The 24,514-nt window shown below is 38.1% G+C and overlaps 1 protein-coding gene across 2 annotated transcripts in view; it reads left to right on the top strand.

Moving 5' to 3' along the window:
• LOC126161612 (NFX1-type zinc finger-containing protein 1-like) overlaps positions 1 to 24,514 on the top strand; it is a 251,498-nt gene that overhangs the window by 199,327 nt on the left and 27,657 nt on the right. For both annotated transcript variants that reach the window (XM_049917566.1, XM_049917567.1), the window contains 4 exons: positions 3,642 to 3,807; positions 7,223 to 7,334; positions 16,795 to 17,012; positions 18,117 to 18,391. In XM_049917566.1, coding sequence (XP_049773523.1) covers positions 3,642 to 3,807; positions 7,223 to 7,334; positions 16,795 to 17,012; positions 18,117 to 18,391 — 771 coding nt within the window. The remainder of the gene's footprint in view (positions 1 to 3,641; positions 3,808 to 7,222; positions 7,335 to 16,794; positions 17,013 to 18,116; positions 18,392 to 24,514) is intronic.

Consider the following 24,514-nt stretch of genomic DNA (forward strand, 5'->3'; position numbering starts at 1 on the left):
TTCAGAAGTGTGGCTCTGTCATTGTTGAAAATGCTGCCCAAATACAAACAACCTCACCACCTTTGAGGGCCAAGGCTGAATGCTTCGTCAAGGAGAGAAAGAAAAGATCTTGGCAAGCATTGACTGTATCAACAATTGTACTTGATCTAAAACAGCGTGGGAAACCAACGGGAGGATTTCCAGTAAAGGCATTGACTTTGTTGAAACAGGAATGTCTCCAAACAACACCTGGAGATATTGCACAGACAATGGCAGAGCATTTTGCACTGATTACCACCACTGCCAGATAGGATCCAGTCTTCTATCGCTACTGTGTCACCATGGAGATGGTTGCATTTAGCTTCTGGTCCATCAATTCAGAGTCTTACAACTGCCCATCTCCATGTGGGAGCTGGATTTGAGCTGTCTGACATTCATGAAATGGCATCTGGTCATGACCAAATCTAGCACAGCATGCTGCATCACCTGCAGCACTTGACAGTGGTGTCAAAGAAATCCTCTTACAGTGTTTTAATTCAATATGGCTGACAGGCCAATTTCCTGACTCATGGCAATAGGCAATTTTGATAACTCTCCTTAAACCAGGCAAGGACTGAATATGTCCCAGTAGCTATCGGAGCAATGCCTTAACAAGGTGTGTAGGAAAGACCCTCAAGCATGTGCTCAATCATCATCTGGTCTGGATAAAGAGACCAGGCAGCTCCTTAGCCGCCCTCATTGTGGATTCAGATGTTGGTAGACTGTCGACAATCTGACCACTAGAGGCAGGGATCCAGCAGGCTTTCCTACATAACAAACATGTCTAGGGGTTTTTTTTTTTTTTTTTTTTTTTTTACATTAGTAAGGAGTATGATACTACTTGGAGCCACCATATTCTCAGTCAGCTACATCAGTGGGGCTTTCGTGGCCATCTCCCCATCTTCAGTCAGTCCTTCCTCTGGAGGTGCCTTTGTAGGTACAGAGTCAGTGACATGCTGTCAGATCGTTTTGTGCAGGAGAATGGTATTGCCCAAGGCAGTGTTTTAAGTGTCAGCTTGTGTTTTATAGCAATTAACAGTATAACAGCAATTAACAGTATAACATCCATAGTACAGAGTGCTGTCCAGTGCTCCTTCTGTTGCAGTTTTGTACTCCTTCTCCAATACTGCAGTAGCAAGTCGTCAGTTGCAACATACAGTGAATAGGTTGGAGGAGTGGGCTGCAATGACTGATTTTACATTTTATGCGGAGAAATTGTGTATGTGTGTTTTCATTTATTGTGCTTGTCATATTTGTAATTCACCTGAATTGTGACTGTAGGACACCATTCTCACTTTTAAAGACTGTGAGGTTTCTCTTAGAAGTGTTTTAACCACAGCTCCTTGGGAGTGGACAGGGTGTGTCTGCTCCAGTTTTATAGAGACTTTGTGAGATTGTGGTTCTACTATGGATGCACAGTGTACGGGTCAGTGAGGCCTTCTTACCTGAAGGTCATAGATGCAATACACCATGAGGGGACCAGGTTGCCCATGGGTGCTTACAAGACCTGACCCCTAGCCAGGCTCTGTGCTAAGGCTAGTGAACCACTTTACATCTGGCAGCAACTTCTCGTGGTGCATGAAGTGTGGAAATTCTTTATTGATGGGCACGGCCCAGAGTGATTTTTGATTTAGTGTAGTACAGGAAAGATTGCACTCCAGCTTCTCTTTTTAATATGATATTTTTCCGACATTTTAAATGAGCTCCACAACTCTATAGCTCTATTTACAGATGAGTCAAAACAGAGGGTCTTGGATGGTTGCTCTGTTGTGTTCTCTGATCATATCCTCAAGATCCAACTGCCTCAAGACTTTACTGTGCTCATTGTAATTATCTGCGATATTGGGGGCCAGAAACAGATGAGATATGCCATCCCTACAAAATTCCACAACTTTTCTGACTCACTGAGTGCCATTCAGTCTCTATAACATATGCATCTGGCGGATAAAGTAGTTCTGGATATCCAGAACACCTTTCCAACTACGTGGGCTGGGGAAGGAGATGTCTTTCTGCTGGGTGCCGTAGCACATGGGCACTTAAGCAGCCAAGGAGACATAGTGCAGTGTGCAGTCCCCCTGCATTCTATCACCGCACTGTTGAGGTACAAAGTTATGCATTGATGGGAAGACAAGCAGCTGGAAGTGACGGACAGTAAGCTACGCCTAGTAAAGTCCCCAACGTGGTTGTGGCGTACCTCCTTTGAGCCATGCAGGGGGGATGAGGTCCTTCTTCCTTGTGTTTGCTCGCATACAGATCATTGTGCACCATATTTTACCAGACTGTGGTGTCTTTTTAAACCAGAGCATAGCAGCGTAGTTGCCAACTGATCTGCCCTCTGTTATAAGTGACGTCCAAAAAATTTTTGTTAGAGTTTTAAGGTTTTGTGATACATTCAGCTTGTTCCCAAAAATTTTAGGCAGATGTTCTTATGTGTTAACAGGATGACTGGCTCACTTATGTTGTTTTTACGTGGTCACAATTCTCTTTGCTGCTTTTTTAGCTCTTCTTTCACATATATTGTTCTACTTTCAGTTTTAGCGTCTTTAAGGTCTTTTCAGCCTGGCATACCCATATTTTTTGTAAGCAATTAGCCAGTCTCACAAACTTCCTTATGCTGTTATTTTAGCTCCTCCACATTTATTTATGTTTTAATCCCAAGTGTAGCACCTTTCATCATTCCTCCATCTTATGGCGTGTGAGATGGAGTGATGTGTTGGTAAACACAGGTGAGGTGGTAGTTAGTGAGTGAGTCTCATTTTGTAGGTTTCCTACCCACATTGTGACATTGCAACATTTTTAACACTTTTGCTGATATTCGTTTCTTTTAATATGTGTAAGGGCAGTAATAACCTTGTTGTCGAGCGCAGTACTTTTATCATCATGTTTGGTGTTCAGCTACATAGAAGGAAAGTCAAAGGTCAAGGTAGTCGCATACTCAAGGAATGAATGTAGTGCAGCAGACCTTGGAATCTTGCATCACTATTCAAGGTAAGGTCCTGCAGGAGGTTTTCTATTGCCTTCCTCCAATGTATTGTGAAGTGTCAAGTTTGTATCTATGTTGAGTGTGACAAATTTTTGTACACTGTAGTGTTGGGTTTGTGTTGTTGTGGATGGAGGGTGGGAGAGTGGGGAACCCAGTGCTAACACATAGCCTACTCCTCTTAACTACTACCAAGCAGGCCGTCAAGCTTCATGTCCTAATCTTACAGATAAATCACAGTCTACAGTATCACTTGCGTTCGCTTCACACAACGCTGTGGAGAGGTTTAAAATTTAATCCAGGACATTTTTGCAATGACTTGTGATCAGAAACCTTACACCACCAGCTCTCGTGTTCTTGCCAGCCAAATACTGGCAATGAAAGTTTTCCACTACCACACAGTCAAGTGCCACCACACAGCTGTGCTACCTAGCATATGGAAGCAGTTCAAGGAGTACAATTATTGTGGATATTTTAAATCATCGCTGAAGTAACTTGTGTGCTGTCACACTGCTAAATTTCAATTATTAGTGTTTCATAAATATCCTAATGAATTAATTTTCACAGCTTTGTCATGCAAGTCTTGTTTCGTTGTTCTACACACTAATTTTCTCAGATATTATCATTATATGTGTAATTTCAGAATTATCGCCATACAGCACCAAGTTGTTATCAAGGTGTGAAATGCCATGCAGGAAAGTCCTGCAGTGTGAACATGTGTGTGAAGGGACTTGTGGTGCATGTCATCAAGGACGTTTGCATTTGCCATGCCAGCAAAAGTGTGGTCGTGTGCAAATATGTGGGCACAGGTATGTTTATTATGTGGATCATGTTTTTGATTGTTTGATATTAAATATAAAAAACCAATAACTGTACAATATTTGATTAAATGTACAATTGAACTTCAGATTCTGGAAGGAATTGTTACAAGGGTGCCCATACGATAGTTTGTGGGGGAGGAGGCAGACTGGGGGTAAACGAAACTGCACTACATTTATTTTACTTTGCCAAGAAGCTGTGGGAGACCTCACAATAATCTTTTTATTTTGTAATTTTCATAAGTTGTAAGCTAAGTGCTGTGGGACAACACTAAAGGGTCTTGCTTTAACTGCAGATTTTTCGTATGAGAACTGTAGATTAGATTAGATTCACTGATTTGTGACATAGCTGTGTGTTCAGTTTCTTTTCTTATTTCTTTACATAAGAGTTGCAAACCTGCAAAAGTAGGCATTCCTAAACTAATGACTGTTTGCACATTTGTCTCTCTCTCTTGCGCATGCGCGCCTGTGTGTGTGTGTGGGGGGGGGGGGGGGGCTCCACCACTGCTACCCCACCTCTGCGAAGTTTTAACATTATGTTAAGATGTCTGGAAAGGTGAGAGTTTGGCTAGTGGCTACTCATGGAGAGCATTGCAAAAGCTTGAATATGAATATGGATCTGGTAGCTGTCAGGAAATGGATAAAGAGTTCTTGGTGTTCATGTAATTGGATATTTAGCTTAGAGATTATTTGGAAGGATCAGAGAAGGATGAGGGGAGAGGGACTTGTATAGTGTTATTCTGATGGTCATCTGTTGGGTTATTGCTCTACTGTTTTCTCTGTTAATGTGAGTAGTGAATGGTTTGTCTAATACACTAGGTCGTTCAAAAGGGTTATCTTTTTGGTTCAGGAGCATATGAGAACCTGGAATTATGGGAGAAATCACTTTGCATTTGCAGAGCATTTTGGAGATCATCATCACAAACTAACCTCAGAGAAGGAATGAAGATAAACAGATTAAATAATACAACACAATTTCTAACATTGTAAGAAAATTATCGTACAAAAAAACAATACGAAAAAGAAGCCCATTTGAATGCCCAAGTGTACATGACAAATAACTCCCTATTCACATTAATTGATTAAATAACACAATAACAGCCCAACAGATGATTTTCAGAATATTACCACACAACCCCTTTCCCTTCACTGTGCTCCGATTGCAACCAAATAGCCTCTAAACCAAATATACAATCATTGAAAGACCTAGGACACTTTCCCCACTTCCTGATAGCTCGTAGATCCACATTCCACTATTAGTGGTGACCACAGCACTTAGCTTATGAAACAGGAAATCTGCAAAACCAAAAGATCATTGTGACATGAAAATGTGTCTGTGATTTATAAGTGAAGTAACACAGCGACCTCATTAATGAGCAGTTGAGAGGTTCACAAATGTAGCAAAAAAAGAAAAAAAAAAAAACTTGTTTTCTACTCCAGAAGTATTACAAATAAAAACAAAACTGTATTATTCCAAATTAAATCCCTTGAAGATGCCTTAATGTAAAAGGGCAAAATGTGTTTGGTACATCAATAAATATAAATTTCAGCAAGAAAAAGGCATTTCAGTTTATGAAACAAATATTTATATTGTTGCTGTGTGTAGTGTCCGTGCCATCAAACATCATATAGCATTGTAGATTTAGAGAAAGCTCTTCCCACTGTTGAGTGAAAGCTCTTCCCACTGTTGAGTGGAATACTCTTTGAACACTGAAGGTTATCCCCAACTTGTGTAGAAACCAGAAAGCAGTTAAAAAAGTCGAAGAACATGAAAATGAGGCAGAAGTTGAGGAGGGACTGGTGCTGGGTAGCTTATCCCTGATGTTATTTATCTGTACGCTGTGCAGATAGCAATTGGAACAAAGATTAAATTGGAAAAGGCAATAAAAGTTTACAGAGAAGAAATAAAAGCATTGATATTTGTTGGTGACATTGTTGTTCTGCCATATATCACAAGAGAGTTGGAAGATAAGTTGACCTTTGTGGTTAGCATGTTTAGAAGAGACTATTGAAAGATGAGTTTTGTTATTTGTGGACCAAGATAATTGACGATGTCTAAAGCGAGGAAAATGTAAAATGCACATTTACAATAGCGAGAAAAACTTTTCTGGAAAACAAATTAACATGTGCTGTAAATTTAAGTGTTCAGTTTTCTGAAAGTTTTTGTCTGGCATTGTCATATTATATGGATGTACTTCTGGACTGACAGGAAGGTTGTGTTTAATTGTACACATCCGTGGGCATATAGCAATTTCATGAATTTGACTGCAAGTGAGGGAAAGGATTGGGGGGGGGGGGGGGGGGGCATAGAAAAAATTAACAGTGTTAGATCAAGGTTTGATTACAGTAATGAGGTTCAAGTGGATGTAAATTGCAGTACTTATGCAGAGATTATGAGGCAAGTGCAGGATAGACTGGTGGTTACAGCTGTATGAAACCAGTCTTTGGACTGAGTTTGACAACAACAACAACTTCATCATTCCAGGTTTTGAATCCATAATGGTTTAATAATGAAACCAGTATAGATGCTAATGACACAAATGTGCATCATAAAGACAAGAAATCATCATTTCATTGCAATCAGCATGTGATAAAAGCCACCTTGTATTTGCATCAAGTTCTGTCATGCTTCATTGTTTTTGTCCGTTGGTGAATACTTCACTTTTCTCTTTTTATAAAAATTGCGAGTGATTATTCCATCACCTGTTAGTGTGGCACCTTTTTTTGGCTGTTTCTGAGTTGCTATCTCTCTTAATTAAGAAATCAGCACTATCATTACTTCTCAATCTATGCCGAAACTTGGATTTTTTTATTTTGTCTCTCTCTTTCTCTCTCTCTCTCTCTCTCTCTCTCTCTCCATGCTGTAGTATTGAGGGAAATATCTTTTTAAATGTGATACCTGGCAGAATGTAAATAATTTAGGGATGAAGGTAACAACTCACCGAATAATGGAAGCATTGAGTCATCAACAGGCTCACAAAGAGGAATGAAAACTTGGCTATCTGTCAGAGAAATCTTTGTTAAGCTAGGACACACACACACACACACACACACACACACACACACACACTACACAGCGCCATCTGAGTACTCACTGTCACACTGCAGGTTGGCTGAGTTGAGGGGTTTTACCTGCCAAACTGCAGTCCTGACACTTTGTATTCAGCCAGCACAATGTAGCTGTATAGGTGTGTGCTGAAAGAAGTTTTCATCTAAGAGTTAATGATACTTTTGAAAAGGTGCGTGTCAGCGACTGTGCGATGGAGATATCTTTTTTATAGTTGTTTCTCACGTAACACTTCAATCATTAGTTGAATATTAACAAAAACTGGGCATTGTGCTATCGCAAGTAGTATTATATTTTTTCATAATATCTTTGATGAAACCGCTTCCTTTTCACTTGCAGCTGTAATGTTGATTGTGCAAAAAATTGCCCGCCATGTAACCAGAAGTGTGAATATCGATGCAGGCATTCACGTTGCAGTTTGAGATGTGGTGTTCCTTGTACACCCTGCAGGGTAAGTATTGTATATATAGACACACACATGTTCAGTATGTCCTTGAGTTACAAATGCGCACACACTCACACCATACTATTAAACTCCTACAGAGACTGAAATTCTTGAATGAATTGGAACTAGTTGTCAGGCAGATATGACTGAAACTTGTATTTGAAGTTAATTTTGTTACACATGATTTTGTAGGTGGTCAAAGATTTTTATGGCTGAATCTCTCACTTGTTTCTATAATTTAATTTGACAGATAAAAAATCTCGCCAAGTGGCAGCATAAGAACACACACTCAAAAGTGTTGAAGTTTACAAGCTGGCAGAAAGAGTGAATGGAAAGGAACAAGGATGAAAGAAAAGGACTGGAGAGGTTTAGGAAAAGGGGTAGAATTCAGAAAAGTCTCCCAGAACCTCTGACGTGGAGTTTGGGCAACTTTTACTAAACTTCACCAGTCCTTTTCCTTCACCCTTCTTCCTTCCCCTTCCACCTTTCTTCCAGAAGGAGGAGCGACTGGCTCCAAAAGCTAGTAAAATCTTACACCTTTGTGTGTGTTCTCCTGCCACCTTTTGGTGAGTAGCTTTTTATCTGTCCAATTACATTATTGTTTCATCAATTGATTATTTTTGTTCACTCATTTCTGTGCTATACTGAGGCTGGCTGATGGATAGTGTAAATCTCGTATCTCTAAAGTATTATATTTATGAATGTTTCTTTTGTTTTCAAACTGTGAATATTGTCAACAATCTTCATAAGAGAGTATATGTACAGTGAAGCTGTTGTCAGTATTCTGTTTAAAGAGCTGTGTATGTGAGGTTCTAGAGGGATGTCACATATTGTCATTACTATACACTTATGTGCAACAAACACTGTTTTCCTCAGTGATGTGTAACCTTAATATATGATGACATTAGTAAATGACAGTAGGAAAAATAAGTCAATTTTTTGACATTTAAGTTGCAGTGCTTAGACGAGAACTGTTACATGTGACATCTAGTCCATGGTCTTATCAATATAAACACTCAAGAATTTAGTATGTTTTTATTGATTTGTCCTCACACATCAGATGGTGCAGTTAAACCTTGTGCAATACTGAATTGCATGTATCACATTTTTATTTAAATTTTTCAACAACTCATTTGCAGGGAACCAGTCATTAATTTTCAGTAACAAGTTATTAGCACTTCAGTTGCTGAAGTTACTCCATTAGACTTAATTCTATTATGCCTCATAGGATTCATTGAGTTTATATGTTTTGAATTCTTCCAAATTTTTAAATTTGTCTACAGCTTTGACTTCTTGTTCTTCTATTTCAATATTGTTCACAAGTGGTGAGTCTGTTAACATAATTAGTGTTTCTTCAATGGATAGTATGAGATTGACTTTCTGTGCTACTCCCTGTAGTGACTTAACTTGTCAGGTGGTGTTATGATTGTTGTTGAACCAGAGAGAAAGACCATCAGTGAAACCGAGACAGTTTAAATTTATATTGTCTTTGAGTCTTCAGTTTTGGTGGTGTTCGAGATTAACCTTGTACTGTTCTCTCATTGTTCGTTATGTCCCAGGAAGAATAGTCAGTATTCAGAGGTATGAAATAAATTATCATTCAAATCAAAATAACATCTAGTAAACATTGGTCTCTAAAATTTGTACACTAAGAGCTATGAGAACTTGTTCAGATGAAAATATCTATTTTACAGTAGCAGAAATGGAAAACTGCAGTTAGCTCTTAATGTAAGTATTGTAAAGTCCTGTTTACTAGACGCTTTTGGTTCAAATGCAGTCTCCCTGTCTTAAACGATCATATATGGGTAATGACTCAGAAAGTTCCCCTCTGAACTTGACTTCAGATTTAGTGTTGGTTGAGCTGAGTACTCAATTTGATTATAATTTGCTTGTAGTCCAAAATTTTGAAGGACTGTTAACACAGTCACATGCCTTCTTAAAGATCTACGAAGGATATTGCAAGAGACATATTTTGTTTCCCGTACCATACCATGACTAATTTGAAAGTGATGATTGGTTCTGCAAGCTTCTCCCTTTTATTCGCCTAATTGTTGTTTAAATCAGCTATTTAAAAATCTTGTTTGTGTGATCCAAGAAACATTTATTTCTGTATTTTTCGGACAGCTGTTATCTCATTTTTTGTCGAGTGAGTGGAGTATTACTGTGGTCCAGTGTTCACCAAGTTTCTCTGCTGCTCAGTGTGTTCAGGTTTGATCTGTAATGATGTGCTTATGTTAATTTTAAAAAAATGCTTCATAGTTTAAAAGTATATCAAATGCTTTTGCCAAGATTGCAGCATTTTTCTTGGTAGTCTGTGTCATTTATCTGTCCTCACTTTTCAGCATTAATGTAGTGATGGTGTATTTCTGTAGTTGTCTTCCACAGGTCTGACAGTAGTGTCTGGAATTGGTTTTATGGTTTTCATTTGTTGAATTGATGAGATCTATCTGATATTGTCCCTTAAATTGTGTGATAATTTTAGTGACTTTTTTCATTATTTTTGTGGTAGATGACTTTTTTCTTCTACTTTGTGGGTTTGAAATATTAACCATACCAATCGTCCTTTTTCATGATTTTTATCACATTCAGAACTCATCTTTTCTTGGTTGGTTTTCAGTTTCTTCGTCTTCTCCTCTATGTAGTGGACTGAAAACAATATATATTTGTCTTCGTATTTTAATGATGTAGATTTATCTGGGAAAAATTTTATCTGTTCATATGTGATCTGGCTCCCATTCCCTTTCCTCCAGACAGGATGTTTTGAATTTGGTTTGGCTTCCTTTTGAAGTGAAGTATGTGGAGTTAGAGATGAGGTTGTGGTGTCGCAAGTCTTTGGCCATTGCTGTTGGTATGTTTATCTAGAGTCCATTTCCCAGTTATATCTCAGTTATTTTTTTCTCCTCCTAGTTGGGCATTGAGTTGCCCTAATAGGATATTAACGTTGTTTTTACTTACTCGGGTTACTTCTGCTTGAGGAGCAAGAATTTCTTTATTCATATATTATATGCTTATTGTACAGATGTAAATCATTTACAGGTGTATTTTCCATCTTTTGTTTAAATAACAATTTATTTTCTTTAAATTTGCAGACCATTGGTGACAGAGTTATAAAGATTTTGAAACCAGTTGAGCATTTATGACTCAGTTATAAACTTTTGAAACCAGTCTGCTAATAAATTTCAAGACTGTGTTGGTCAAATGGAAAGTAAATGTACTACTGAGCCATTTTGTGCATCAAAAACGAACACCCAAATCCATGGAGCCAGGGCTGCTTCAGATAAGCAACACTTTGGCTTCGAGATCAGACACCCGATGACAGTGTTCAGTAGAAGCAGGTGCTCAGTGATATTAGATCAGCAGTGTCGGGGAAATCAATATGTGTGCCATTCAACATAGCCAGAAGAACCAACACAAAGTGCGGTTTTCATTCTGTGGTGCAACAACTAGTAACACAGGTAAAGTCGTAAACAGGCAAGGAATCAGATCAGTCTTTGGCCCACCTAGGAAAATTAAGGAAATGTTGTGACATGTTAAAGATAATATTGGCCTGAGAGTATGAGGGATTTATATGTTCCTTCTGAATGTGACAGCAGCTACTGGGAGCAGTCTGTAGACTATTTTCAATCTCTATAGACTATTTTCAATCACTGTGTCATCTTAGCTACCGGAACAGCCTGTTAAAGAAACACAAGATTATATTTTAATATACAAAAATTCTGGCCCACACTTTGAACTAGTGGCATTCTTTGATTAGAGCAGTACAGGAAATAAGACAGCGTGACAAAATCTTCAATAAAAAAACTGACCATCATCTAGCAATGCATGGAAGAATGCAGTTGCTCAAGAAAGAGTGCAGAGAAAGGTTTACTGTGGTTTACCACACATTGTGACTGATGGCATTGCAAGTGATACACGACAGAGAACACTAACATAGTCTGGGGATGTAGACAGCACCATTTCCATTATGTCATAATGATACAATCCAGTTGATCAGATGCCATCCTTTGGGTATCAAAGTGGATACCTGGCCAGTCTCAAGACAGTCGGTCTTGATCTAACTGTGATTCAGGCAATCATCAAAACAATGGTATTTTATTCCAAATTTGATGCAGCAAGTAACCAAGAACTTTTGACCCTACCTTGTGTTTACTTATTGGATTCAGGGGGGTCATGTTTCTAGTTCTTTGCATAAAGAACTATCTACATACTGGAGACAAATTATGACAAATCTGACAGATCAATAGAATATGTTATATGTAACTACCATTCCAGTGTAACTGATCTGTGCTGCATGTAATGTAGCATAGTGATTCGCATCGTTGGCTAGTATGCTGCAGGTCACCAGGAGATTATTGAAGCAGAAGCTAATAACCTAGCAACGTGTTTGGTTCAAGAGGAAATGCTTATATCAGAACATTACTCCAAAAATATGTCAGCATTAAATCAAAGTGTACTTACCAAACTACAATGAAGGCTATCAAGAGCAGTGAATGAATGTGGAGCAGAGAATCCATGGTAACATTAAGTTCACGTTTAAAAGTTTGTCACATGCTTACTATGACCATTATTCATCCTGTGCTAGTTCGATAGTTTTGATTGCAATATTCCAAAGAGGAAAATTGTTTCAGTTAACAAAAGAGAAACTGTCAACAACGCCTAGTCAAAATCGGCAGCTTGCTGATTGAATTACGAACTTATGAAATATAACAGTTACTATGGATGAGCTCAAAGTGTTAAATAAAAGTATTATATATGCTTCACCATCCATATCTCTGAGAAACAGCTAAATGTGCTAAAAGTAGATCATGAGCAGATATTAGGTGATGATGTTTCAATGAAACATTTCTTAGGCTACGACTTAAAAACTGCTGCTGATGCTGCTAGTGATGAACTTTCATTGGATGAAGTTAGTACGTTAAACAAGTATAAGAAGAAAATAATTTCCAACAATGTTATTGCCACAGCTGAAAAATCAAGTAGTTTAGTTCATTGGAACGAAAGTGATTATATTATCAAAGTGAACGAGTTCCTTGATAGTTGTTCTTAAGGATAGGCAAATGGGGAAATGGAGGTGGTGTATGTGTTGCAGTAGACAAAAAACTCAAATGCACTGAATTGAAGCTGCTTGTGAGATTATTTGGTCAAGACTCTGTATCAGGGGTGGGCATAAAATGGTAATTCAGTCCTTCTATCGCCCACCAGACTCATCTCTTGATGTAATCAGAAACTTTAGAGACAACCACAGTTCACCTGTACGTAAGTTCCCAATCCTATTAGACATCCTGCAAAACTTTACTAAATGCCTTCTCTGAAAACTACCTAGAACAGATGGTTAGTAACCCTACTCATGATGGAAATATATTGGATCTAATGGCAACAAATAGATGTGACCTCTTTGAGGATGTCCGCATTGAAACTGGTATCAGTGACTGCAAGGCAGTTGTGACAACAATGAGTACTAAAGTGCAAAGGAAAAATAGAACAAGCAGAAAGATATAGAGTAAAGAGCCAAAGAAACTGGTACACCTGCCTAATACCTTGTAGGGCCCCCGTGAACACACAGAAGTGCTGCAACATGATGTGGCATGGACTTGAGTAAAGTTTGAAGTAGTGCTGGAAGGAATTGACACCATGAATCCCGCAGGGCTGTCCATAAATCCATAAGAGTACGAGGGGGTGGAGATCTCTTCTGAACAGCACCTTCCAAGGCATCCCAGATATGCTAAATAATGTTCATGTCTGGAGAGTTTTGTGGGTCAGTGGAAGTTCTTAAACTCAGAAGAGTGTTCCGGAAGCCACTCTGTAGCAATTCTGGATTTGTGGGGTGTCACAACCCAAGTCCATCGGAATGCGAAATGCACATGAATGGATGCAGGTGATCAGATGGGATGCTTACATATGTGTCATCTGTCAGAGTCGTATATAGATGTATCTCGAATCCCATATCACTCCAGCTGCACACGCCCTACACCATACAGAGCCCCCAGCAGCTTGAACAGTCCCCTTCTGACATGCAGGGTCCCTGGATTCATGAGGTTGTTTCCATACCCATACACGTCCATCTACTCGATACAATTTGAAACAAGACTTGTCTGATCAGACAACATGTTTTCAGTCATCAACAGCCCAATGTCAGTGTTGGCGGGCCAAGGTGAGGCGTAAACTTTGTGTCGTGCAATCATCAAGGGTACACAAGTGGGCCTTCAGCTCTGAAAGCCCATATTGGTGATGTTTAGTTGAATGGTTCATACACTGGCACTTGTTGATGGCCCAGCATTGAAATCTGCAACCATTTGCAGAAGGATTGCACTTCTGTCACATTCAATGATTCTGTTCAGTCATCGTTGGTCCCGTTCTTGCAGGATCTTTTTCCGACCACAGCGATGTTGGAGATTTGATGTTCTACCAGATTCTGGATATTCACGGTACACTCGTGAAATGGTTGTATGGGAAGATCCCCACTTCATCGTTACCTCGAAGATGCTGTGTCCCATTGCTCACGTACCGACTATTAACACCACATTCAAACTTAACACCACATTCAAACTCGCTCATATACTGATAACCTGCCATTGTAGCAGCAGGTACCGATCTGTTGACTGCACCAGACATTTGTTGTCTTATATAGGCGTTGCTGACCGCAGCACTGTATTCTGCCTGTTTACATATCTCTGTATTTGAATACTCACGCTTATACCAGTCTCTTTGACAGTTCAGTGTTTACATCCAATAAACTAGGTAAAAAATCAGTAATGTCTTATCTCAATGAGGAACTTGAAATTTAGCACAGGTCAGGAGCATTTAGAGGAAGTCTGGCTCAAGTTTAAAAAAGTAGCTGACCTCACACAGTATAGATATGTACCCAGTAGAACAGTTTGATATGGGAGGGAACCTCCATGGTATACAGTCACTGTGAAGAAACTTCTAAAAAAACAGATATTATTGCATAATAGGTGTAAAACAAAGCATAGGGCTATAGATAGAGATATGCTGAATGAAACACGTTTGGATGTCAAGAGAGCAATGGGAGATGCTTTCAATGACTACCGTAGCAGAATATAGTCATTATGACGTTTCACAAAATCCAAAGAAATCTGGTCGCATGTAAAGGCTGTCAGCGGTACCAAAGTTAGTGTCCAGTCTCTTGTGATGAGACAGGAACTGAAATTGAAGGTATCAAAGCAAAAGCTGAAATGTTTACTTCCATTTTCAAATGTTTCTTAACAAAGGAAGACCCTGGAGAATTGTCCCAATTTAATCCTTGTCCCACTGAAAAAATGAATGAAATTGGTATTAGTGTCAGTGGTGCAGAAAAACAACAGAAATTGTTAAAATTGAACAAAGCTCCAGGTCCAATGGAATCCCTGTCAGATTCTATAATCAGTTTGTGGCTGAGTTAGCCCTCTTCTCACTACAACCTATCATAGATCCCTCAAGCAGAACACGTACTTAGTTCTTGGAAAAAGGCACAGGTCACAACCAAACTATCGTCCAGAATCCTTGACAGTGATTTGTTGTAGAACTGTAGAACATATTCTAAGCTCAAACACAATGAGTTATCTTGAACAAAGTGACCTTCTCAATGCCAACCAGCATGGATCTAGAAAATGTTGATCATGTGAAACCTAATTTGCACTTTTCTCACATGACATGCGGAAAACTTTGGATCAAGGTAACGAGGTGGATGCAGTGTTTCTTGATTTCCAAAAATCATTTGACTCAGTACCACACTACGCTTATTGTCAAAAGTACAATCATATTGGTATCAAGTGAAATTAGTGACTGGATTGAGGACTTTTTGGTAGGGAGGACACTGCATGTTATCTTGGATGAGGAGTCATCGTCAGATGTAGAAGTAACTTTTGGTGTGTCGCAGGGAAGTGTGTTATGACCCTTGCTGTTAGTGTTGTATATTAATGACCTTGCAGACGATATTAATAGTAAAATCAGTTATCTATAATGAGGTAATATCTGATAGTTGCTGCTTAAATATTCGGTCAGATCTTGATAAGATTTAAAACTGGTACAGAGATTGGCAACTTGCTTTAAATGTTCATAAATGTAAAATTGTGCACTTCAAAAAACGAAAAATGACTATAATATCACTGAGTCACTGGTGGAATCAGCTGACTCGTACAAGTTGCTGGGTGTAACGCTTTGTAGGGATGTGAAATGCAGTGATCACATATGTTCAGTTGTATGTAAACCAGCTGGTAAACTTCGGTGTATTGGTAGTATACTGGGGAAGTGCAATCAGTCTACAAGGGAGATTGCTTCAAATCACTCATGTGACCCATCATAGAATATTGCTCAGATGTGTGGGATCCATACCAGATAGGACTTACCAGATAGGACTAACAGAGGATGTTGAACATATACAGAGAGAGGCAGTATGAATGGTCATAGGTTTTGTTTAAGCCATGGGAGAGTGTTACAAAGATACTGAAGAAACTGAATGGTGGACTCTTGAAGACACAAGTAAACTACACGGAGAAAGGCTGTTAACAATGTTTCAAGAACCAGCTTTAAATTATTACTCTAGGGATGTGCTATAACACCCAAGGTATCACTCACACAGGTATTGTGAGGATAAGATTAGAAAAATTACTGCACACACAGAGGCATTCAAACAATCATGCTTCCCACACTCCATATGTGAATGGAACAGGAAGTAACCCTAATAACTCGTACAATGGGACATATCCTCTGCTATGTGCCTCATGTTGGTTTGTAGAGTATAGATGTAGATGTAGACATAATTGATATTATTTATGTGTTTGTAAAACAGAATTACTTCTAGTGTCAGACTAGTACTGCAGTCAATCTGAAGGCCTAGTTACAGGATCACCTCAGTTCAATACTATCTGAAATTTTCATAGACGATTTTATACAATTTTTCTCACAGAGGCATGGAATTGCACAGTTAATAGCTGGTTCAGACTGCTACAAAATTTGAGCTAACAGTATGAGAAAATTTGGTTCACAATGGCGCTGGGAGGCTCTTTTATGAATTTCTTGTACCTTACTATAGATATTAGAACTGGAAGACACCTAGTTAGCATTTACATAGCTACAGATATGGTAGTCCCTACAAGCTCCCAGCTTCCACACAGCCACAAATATGTGGCTTTCCATTTGATGCTGCAATGGATAGTCTCCTCTACAAAATGTACAGGATCTGTCTCCTCTCATCCATTTGACTGTGAGTGGCATGTTGGCTGTAGGCTTTAGTGGAGGCAGGAACAAGAGAGATCTCGGGGTGTTATACCCATATCCCTAAGAAGTTTGAGGTGCTGCTAAATTTGACACACATGTATTTCCACTAGGAACGACGATCAGGTTGTGCTATATTTATTTTGCAGTGTTTCACAGTATGTATTATATAATAATATTGTGCAGAGAAGAAAGTTAAATTGTTCTACAGCATGTCAGTTGTTATTATAAAATCATGTCTGTTACATTTCAGGAACCTTGTGAATGGCGTTGTGAACATTCCCGATGCACAAAGCTTTGCTATGAGCTTTGTAATCGTTCTCCATGTTATGAACCTTGTGAGAAAAAGCTTAAATGTGGGCATGATTGTGTTGGCTTCTGTGGTGAACCATGCCCCCCTCTTTGTAGAATTTGTGATGAAGATGAATTAACAACAATTGTCTTTGGCTCTGAAGATGAAGAGGGTGCCAGGTATATTTCTTAATATATAATTTTAAACTGGTATTCTGTAGAAAGGTTGAAGTATATTTAGCTTCTTGGCTTAATTATGAATTTTTAAAATTATTTTTACAATCTTAAATGTCACTAAAAGTGGCTTCATTTTGAAAATGACTCATTCAACTGGAATAAACCTGAACAATAAATTCTGGCTATTTAACATTCACATCACATGGTGCAGATTTAATTCTTTGGTGAAAGAGCTGAAAACTAACTCTCAGCTTAACTTTTGTCAAAACACATGGCACCTGAGAGACTCTGCCTCCCTGTAAAATTATTTAATGAAGTGACATCACATGTTATAGAGTTTCTATGCTGAAAGGTAGAAACAGATGTTTCCTGCATGCTCCTGCCCTCTTTATGTGTGTTTATCATTTCTTTGGTGATAGACTGAAGAAGTAAAAATTTCAGTTACATGTTGACATCAATTCTATGAAAATACTTTAATAGTAGTTGCAACCAGATAATGTATGATTTTGATGAAAGAGAAGCTTAAAGAATATTACAGGAGCTGTTTGGTGAGTCTGACATGGAAGTAGCCCACATATGATTAAAAGATTGACTGGGATTTCAAAGATTGTGATTTTGAAAATATAGCCCATTGCTTTCTTGCAAATGAAATTTATTGTATTTTGTATTATCATCTGCATAAAACTGTTTCTCATGATGGCCCAAAATTCTCACTCAACAGCTTCAAAGTCTGCCACCAAGAGAATATTTCAAATTTTGATAACAATCCATCACATGTGAACTTGGGGCATTTTATAGTTGTTTCAATGCCACAATTTCCTGCTTTTATCGTTCTATACTTCAATCAGCAAAAACTGAACCCTTATAAGATCACTTTGTTGTCAGTGTGTCTGTCTGACAGTTAAGATCCCTTTTCTCAGGGATGAGTAGAAGTATCAAGCTGAAATTTGTGTCGTGTATAGGTTGTCTTCAGCTCATTGTAACATTGTCAAATGCTGTCTCATTTTAAATGTAATGTCATGCATGTCCCCATATTAGTAAAGGCTTTTTACGAAACTGTTTCTGAAAACGATTTTAAGATACACCTGTAATATTTTATAATTCTAGGTTTGTTTATCTGGAGGACTGCAAACACACTGTTGAGTCTAAGGCATTGGATGAGTGGTTGAAACAGCAAAGTGTTGAAATATGTCTCAGAAGCTGTCCTCTTTGTAAAACACCAATAAAGAGAAGCTTGAGGTTCTTAAATTATTTGAAAATTTCATATAACGACATCCAAAATATAAAGGAAAAAGTATTTGGAAATCCACAAGACAATAATGCAAAGAGGATACAACTGAATATTACACTGAAAAAAATAGTTCTTCCAGACATAGTAAGACGTAAGTATTGAAATACTGATTACAATGGTTTTTTATATGTATTGTGCTTCTTGTATACACTTACCACCTTCTTTTTCCTACTTTATGCTCAGAAGTCATGAGGTAACATTTATGCTGTTAACAGGACAGTTCCATTCAGGGCTGCGTGTGTTTTTTAAATACACTTGGAGACAGATGGCTCTACCAGTATTTACTTTCAAGAGGCACAATTTTCAGTACAGCTGAAAGAAAGGGCAACAGCACACATACTTTTTTCAAGGGAGAAAAATGGGAATAGCTGAATTGGGAGGGAAGGGAGAAGAATCACTCAGTATCCTTCTTACCATGGATCTCCTGTGTATGACCAGCACTCTCCATCCTCCCCCCCCCCCTCCCCCCCTCCTTTTTAATTAAAAATTGGGAGAGGGTCCATACTGCTTCAATCTGTTTGCTGCACTGAAGAAGAGCCTATGGCTCCAAAAGTTATGAATATTGTTGTCTACTTTCATATGTTAGTATCAGTCATTCTAGGAATTGCCTCTTGGAGGCAGACACTGGCCAGTGCATCTGTTCCTTTGTGAAGTATTGGGTAATATGGTATACACGAAGTTGCAGAGCATATTCTGAGGGGGCAAGTAATCACTGTTAGCAAGTGCATTATATTGTTGTTAATAGTTCTAAAAGATAAAATATTTTGTGTTAACTTAGATTGGGTATATAAATAGGAAACAGCTGAGAATAAAGTACACACTATGAAAATCAGAAAATAGCATGTTGTATGATTTGCTGAAATGATTGTGAATATGGCTGGTACTGCAGAAAAATTTATAATGTCTTTCATGACTCATTAAACTTTAGTAAAATTGATTACTACTTGTATGTTGAGTAAAAGGTGAAACAAACAAATGTTGATTCTGTACATCTTCAAGGAGAATTTTATGACTGTACGCTTGTAATGAGCTGGCCTGCAATGCTTGATTCTTAAAAGTAGCCTGTACTGTTCTCAGAATTGTTCTTTAAACAAAATTAATGGAGTGCTTTCACATAGACTTTCATCAAGGTTTATTTTGATCATATTACAAAATGTTACTACCACCAAAGTTATATTATTTATGAATGATGTATTTAAATAATTTGGATTATTTTTTGTGGTTTCCAGTGCTGCACAAATTTATTTCATCCGATGTGTCAGTACAATGTAGTCCATAGTGCTGCCAGCAAACTTTCATGCAATGCAAAGTATTTGTATATATAATGAACATACTGAGCATCAGAATAGAACGATGAATATTAACCCTTTCACTGCTATATATGAGCTCTTTGGATTCTGTGCTGAGGCTCCGTATGTTATTGCGGTACTGCTAACCAAATGCTAATGCCTGTGTTGAGAGATGGCATTCTGGCTGATATGAAGTACTTACCATCCAATTTTTTGAAAACTATTTGGTGAAAAATTTGATTTTTGAACATTTTATAGTCTGATATCTTCACTCGATAAAGATTAGTAAAATTCACAGAGGTAAAAATTCATTGGGCAAACTTTGTATATGGTTGATTTTAGCTCATACATTGCAGTGAATGCAATGTAGACGAGATATCAAAATTTTCTTTAAAATTGAGAGCAGAACGATATCTAATTTCGTTCTTGAGTTATTGGGTTTTATATCCAAAGAAATGTCACACACGCTGCATCCACTCACAGCCTTGCAGATCACTAATCGTGTGGTCATAACAATTTTTGTATCTCCTAAATAAGTCAAGGTATCAAAATGAGGGTTTTTTGCAAATTATAACACAGAATGAAGCACGTGTGTTGTTTGATAAATACTCTAAAAACCTTTATTCTCTGGGATATGGAAGTAACTTGTCTTCAGCAGTTAGATATCAGTGGCTCAGGACGCATTCAGATGTCAATAACACTGTAGGAAAATTCAAGCAGTGTGCATATAAACCCGCAGAACACCTGGGGACTGGTGTAGTAGGATGTTTATAAATGCCCACAGTAGTGAAAGGGTTAAAGAAATAAGAACATATCCACTGGTCAAAAAAAATGAAAAATATAAGATTGTTGCAAAAGTAGGCTACTTGTCACCTTCAGAATACAGTTGTGTGGTAGAAACATATACACATACCATAGAACAACAGAATGAAAATATTTCAATTGTAAAATTTCCATTAACAATAAAATCTGTGAAAAAGTAATTCACCACGCTGTTACACTCAAGATGGTACTGTTTTGAGACACTGAACAGTCCTGTGAATTAGAATGGTGGAATCCTTCATTGATTGGAAGATGGTGAAGTTGGAGAGTAGACTAGGGTGTAGTCATTAACTATTAAGGCTATGACAATGGATCTGAAGATGTTGATTGGAAGGTAACATCTGTCTACAACAGACCTGTGAGAATGAAGTAAGAAAATCCTAGTCATGAAGACAGAGAATGGTATCCTATAATATGATGGGATATTTTGGAGAGATAGCTTCCTCGTGCAGCTCATATATTCTGCAACTTAGCGATACATTTCAGAATTGGTAACGATGTACTCGTGGCTGATTAAATTACTAACCGATGTTTGAGGTTGATGATTAAAACTTAGAAATCAAAAATTATATTCCAAAAAAGGGCTCTGCGTCAAATGTAATCCGACAAATTTTTGAGGAGCAGTACATGGCAGGTGGATGTAAAAATTATTTGATGAGTGCTTGTATAAATAATACTTCTACAGAAGACGATAGTAGTTTCAGATGAGCAAGAGTGTGTCTGGGGTTCAGTTGTGGCAGGAGGGTGAGGGATTCTCATAATTTTGAGCAACTGTTTTCATAATATGTTTAATCATCAGTTACTGTGGAAGGGATGGGGGCATAAGGAAGAGAGAGATTAAGAGAGTAATCCCTGCACCCACTCCATATTCGCTGTTCAGTTTATGGCTGGCTTTCATCATAGTTTCTCACTGTTAAGTGAAGCTTCTCATAAAAACTACACAATTTAATTAAATACTCTCTATGAATTCTGGTATGAAAATATCAGAAAAACAAACTGATCTGCTCATTGTGAGAAACGTCACTGGATTCACCGAATTTAATTGAAAAGAATTTTGCATCTCTGACCTTCTTTCTCAAATTATCTCCTTCCTCAGATCAATAACTTGATTTTTGTACCATGATGGTGCTCTGTATGGTCTTGGATGAAGTGGTTTCTACACAGTGATGTAGAATGGTTCACTCGACTCAACTATGAAGTGCAAAATATTCCATCGTTACTACTGTGGGATTTGAAAAAATGAGGGATTTAAATGTTTTCTTATCAATGGACTAGTGACTTATCAGGGAAGCGGAGTAACTGTGTGTGTTCACGGAGAATCTATCTTCACAGGGAAGACGTGAATTACATTGGACTGTTATTTGGTTTGACTCATGCTTGGAGTTTGTAACTGTCTTGAAGGTAAATAGTGTATGTGAGGATCTGAACCATTTTCTTGCAAATTTTGGAGGCTCTGTCACAATCGGCTAAATGAATGATGATACAATTTTGGCTGTCTGTATATATAAAGTTTAGGATGAACTTCCCTGGGAGTCAGAGCAATGTGTGGTTGCATGGCTTTTGAATCTGCAACAAAGATTCACATTTTGATAATAATTAGCAGTATCAGAACAAGGCAAGCAGAAACTGTAAACAAAATGTCTAATGATGAAACAAATTAAGACAAAACAAGTTATAACATGGAAGGTCGATTTGGAACCTGCAACAACAAGTTTATCTATCAAAATGTTGTGTGTTGTATGTGCCAGTTAGCTGTGTAAAGAATTTCATGGTCACCCTTTTTTATTGATTTTTTATTTGTCTTTACATAAGTGTGTCAGTCTGGTGGCAGAATGACCATGAACTTGTTTTGTAGCTGCAGACTCCATCACCATTGTACCTTCTTCTGTGCTACCTGAAATATCATTCTAGAAAACCAACTTCTGTGAAATAACGCCCACTCCCTATTCTTAAGAGATTTATGTGTTGTATCTCGTGTTTATAATTTGGAATAGTTCACTTACAGATTGTTCACAGACTTTTATATGGGCAGTACTTGTTAGTACAAACCCATCAACGCTCTTTTAGGTCTAGTTACTAATGCTGACTTCATTTATTAAGACATCATCACTATTGTCTTGATATTATAGATTCCATAGCCCACAGAGCACTGCTGAGCCAGGACAGCAGTGGCACGGAATAACCTCCCAAGTAGTGGGTGTCGCAACTCTTGGAAAGACTGCTCTCATTACCCTGTGTTGTAGATACCCTGTGCCTATCCAAATTCAGGGATGTGCACAAAAGAATCAAAAATTCTGTGCACAGTATGTGGGCTGAAACTAATTACTTAACTTAAAAAATAACACTTGCCAAGGTTACGGCTATCATTTGATCACTCTTTGATTAAAGAAAGACATGGCGCAGCACATCACTTTCCCAAAAAGTGATATATTACACCACATATCACCCCCACTGATACGAATGGCATCGTAACAGCTCTATCATCTAACTTAACAAACTTTTTCATCTTATAACTCTGAATAGGGACAACATCTCCTTCTCTTTTGATACCCACTTTCATTATTATATAACAAACACAAGGCTGTTAGTGGCACCAAAGTTAGAATCCAGTCCATAGTAAATGAGATAGGAATTGAAATTCAGGGTAGCAGAGCAAAAGCTTAAATGCTTACTTCCATTTTCAAATGTTCCTTTACAAAGGAAAACCCAGGAGAATTGCCCAGATTTAATACTCGTACCACTGAAAAAACGAATGAAATAAGTATTTGTGTCAGTGTTGTTGAGAAACAGCTGACGTCCTTAAAACGAACAAAGCTCCAGGGCCAATGGAATCCCTGTCAGATTCTCTACTGAATTTGCGGATGCGTCAGCCCCTCTTCTAACTATAATCTATCGTAGATCCCTCGGACAAAAAACCGTGCCCAGTTCTTGGAAAAAGGAACAGCTCACACCCATGTACAAGAAGGGCAGTAGAAGTGATCCACAAAACTACTGTCCAATATCCTTGACATCAGTTTGTTGTAGAATCTTAGGACATATTCTGAGCTCAGACATAATGAGGTATCTTGAACTCTTGATCTCCTCAATGCCAACCAGCATGGATTTTGAAAACATCGATCATATGAAACCCATCTCGCACTTTTCTCACATGACATGTTGAAAGCTTTGGATCCAGGTGAACAGATGGATGCAGTGTTTCTTGATTTCTGAAAAGCACTTGACTCAGTGCCACACATACACTTACTGTTGAAAGTATGATCATATGGGGTATCAAGTGAAATTTGTGACTGGATTGAGGACTTTTTGGTAGGCAGGACACAGCATGTTATCTTGGATGGGGAGTCATCATCAGATGTAGAAGTGTGTTGGGACTCTTGCTGCTCATGTTGCATATTAATGACCTTGCAGACAATAGTAATAGTAAAATAAGGCTTTTTGCAGATGAAGCAGTTATTTATAATGACGAACTGTCTTAGGGAAGCTGCATAAATATTCAGCCAGATCTTCATAAGATTTAAACATGGTACGGAGATTGTCAACTTGATCTAAATGTTCGTAAATGTAAACTTCTGCATTTCACAAAACAAAAAAAGTAGTATATATGATTTTTTTTTATCCTCATATTAGAGTTTGAAACTTCAGAAAAATGCAAACTATGGTTAATAGTTCTTTCTTGGGTGCTGTATAATTTATCTCCTGTTTGTGAAGACTTCTGCTGGCAAAAGCTGTGCTCCCCTTGCTCAGGATCCCACTCACCATGAAACAGTTCACACACCAAACCGTATTCCAATATGTCTGTAGTCAAATGGTTGATGCATCTCTGGATGGCATAAAATTTTAGCATCTAAGAGATACAGCATAATATTATTAAATTCTTTGGATGCACGGTCATCCCATATCCATCTCAATCAATGATTAAGCAGGAATAGAAGTCTAGGATAGTTCATTGAGTGCCCCGCCAATCCTAAAATGAACATAACATTTTCATGTTGCATGGTTTAGGACTTTCTTTTATCACTTGGATCCGTTTTGGATCAAGTTGTATTCCTTTTACATAATATGTCCAGATTTTAGTTCATCCCCACCAAAATGAGACTTGGCAT

This window comes from Schistocerca cancellata, chromosome 2 (genome assembly GCF_023864275.1).
Source record: "Schistocerca cancellata isolate TAMUIC-IGC-003103 chromosome 2, iqSchCanc2.1, whole genome shotgun sequence".
Taxonomy (NCBI): Eukaryota; Metazoa; Arthropoda; class Insecta; order Orthoptera; family Acrididae; genus Schistocerca; species Schistocerca cancellata.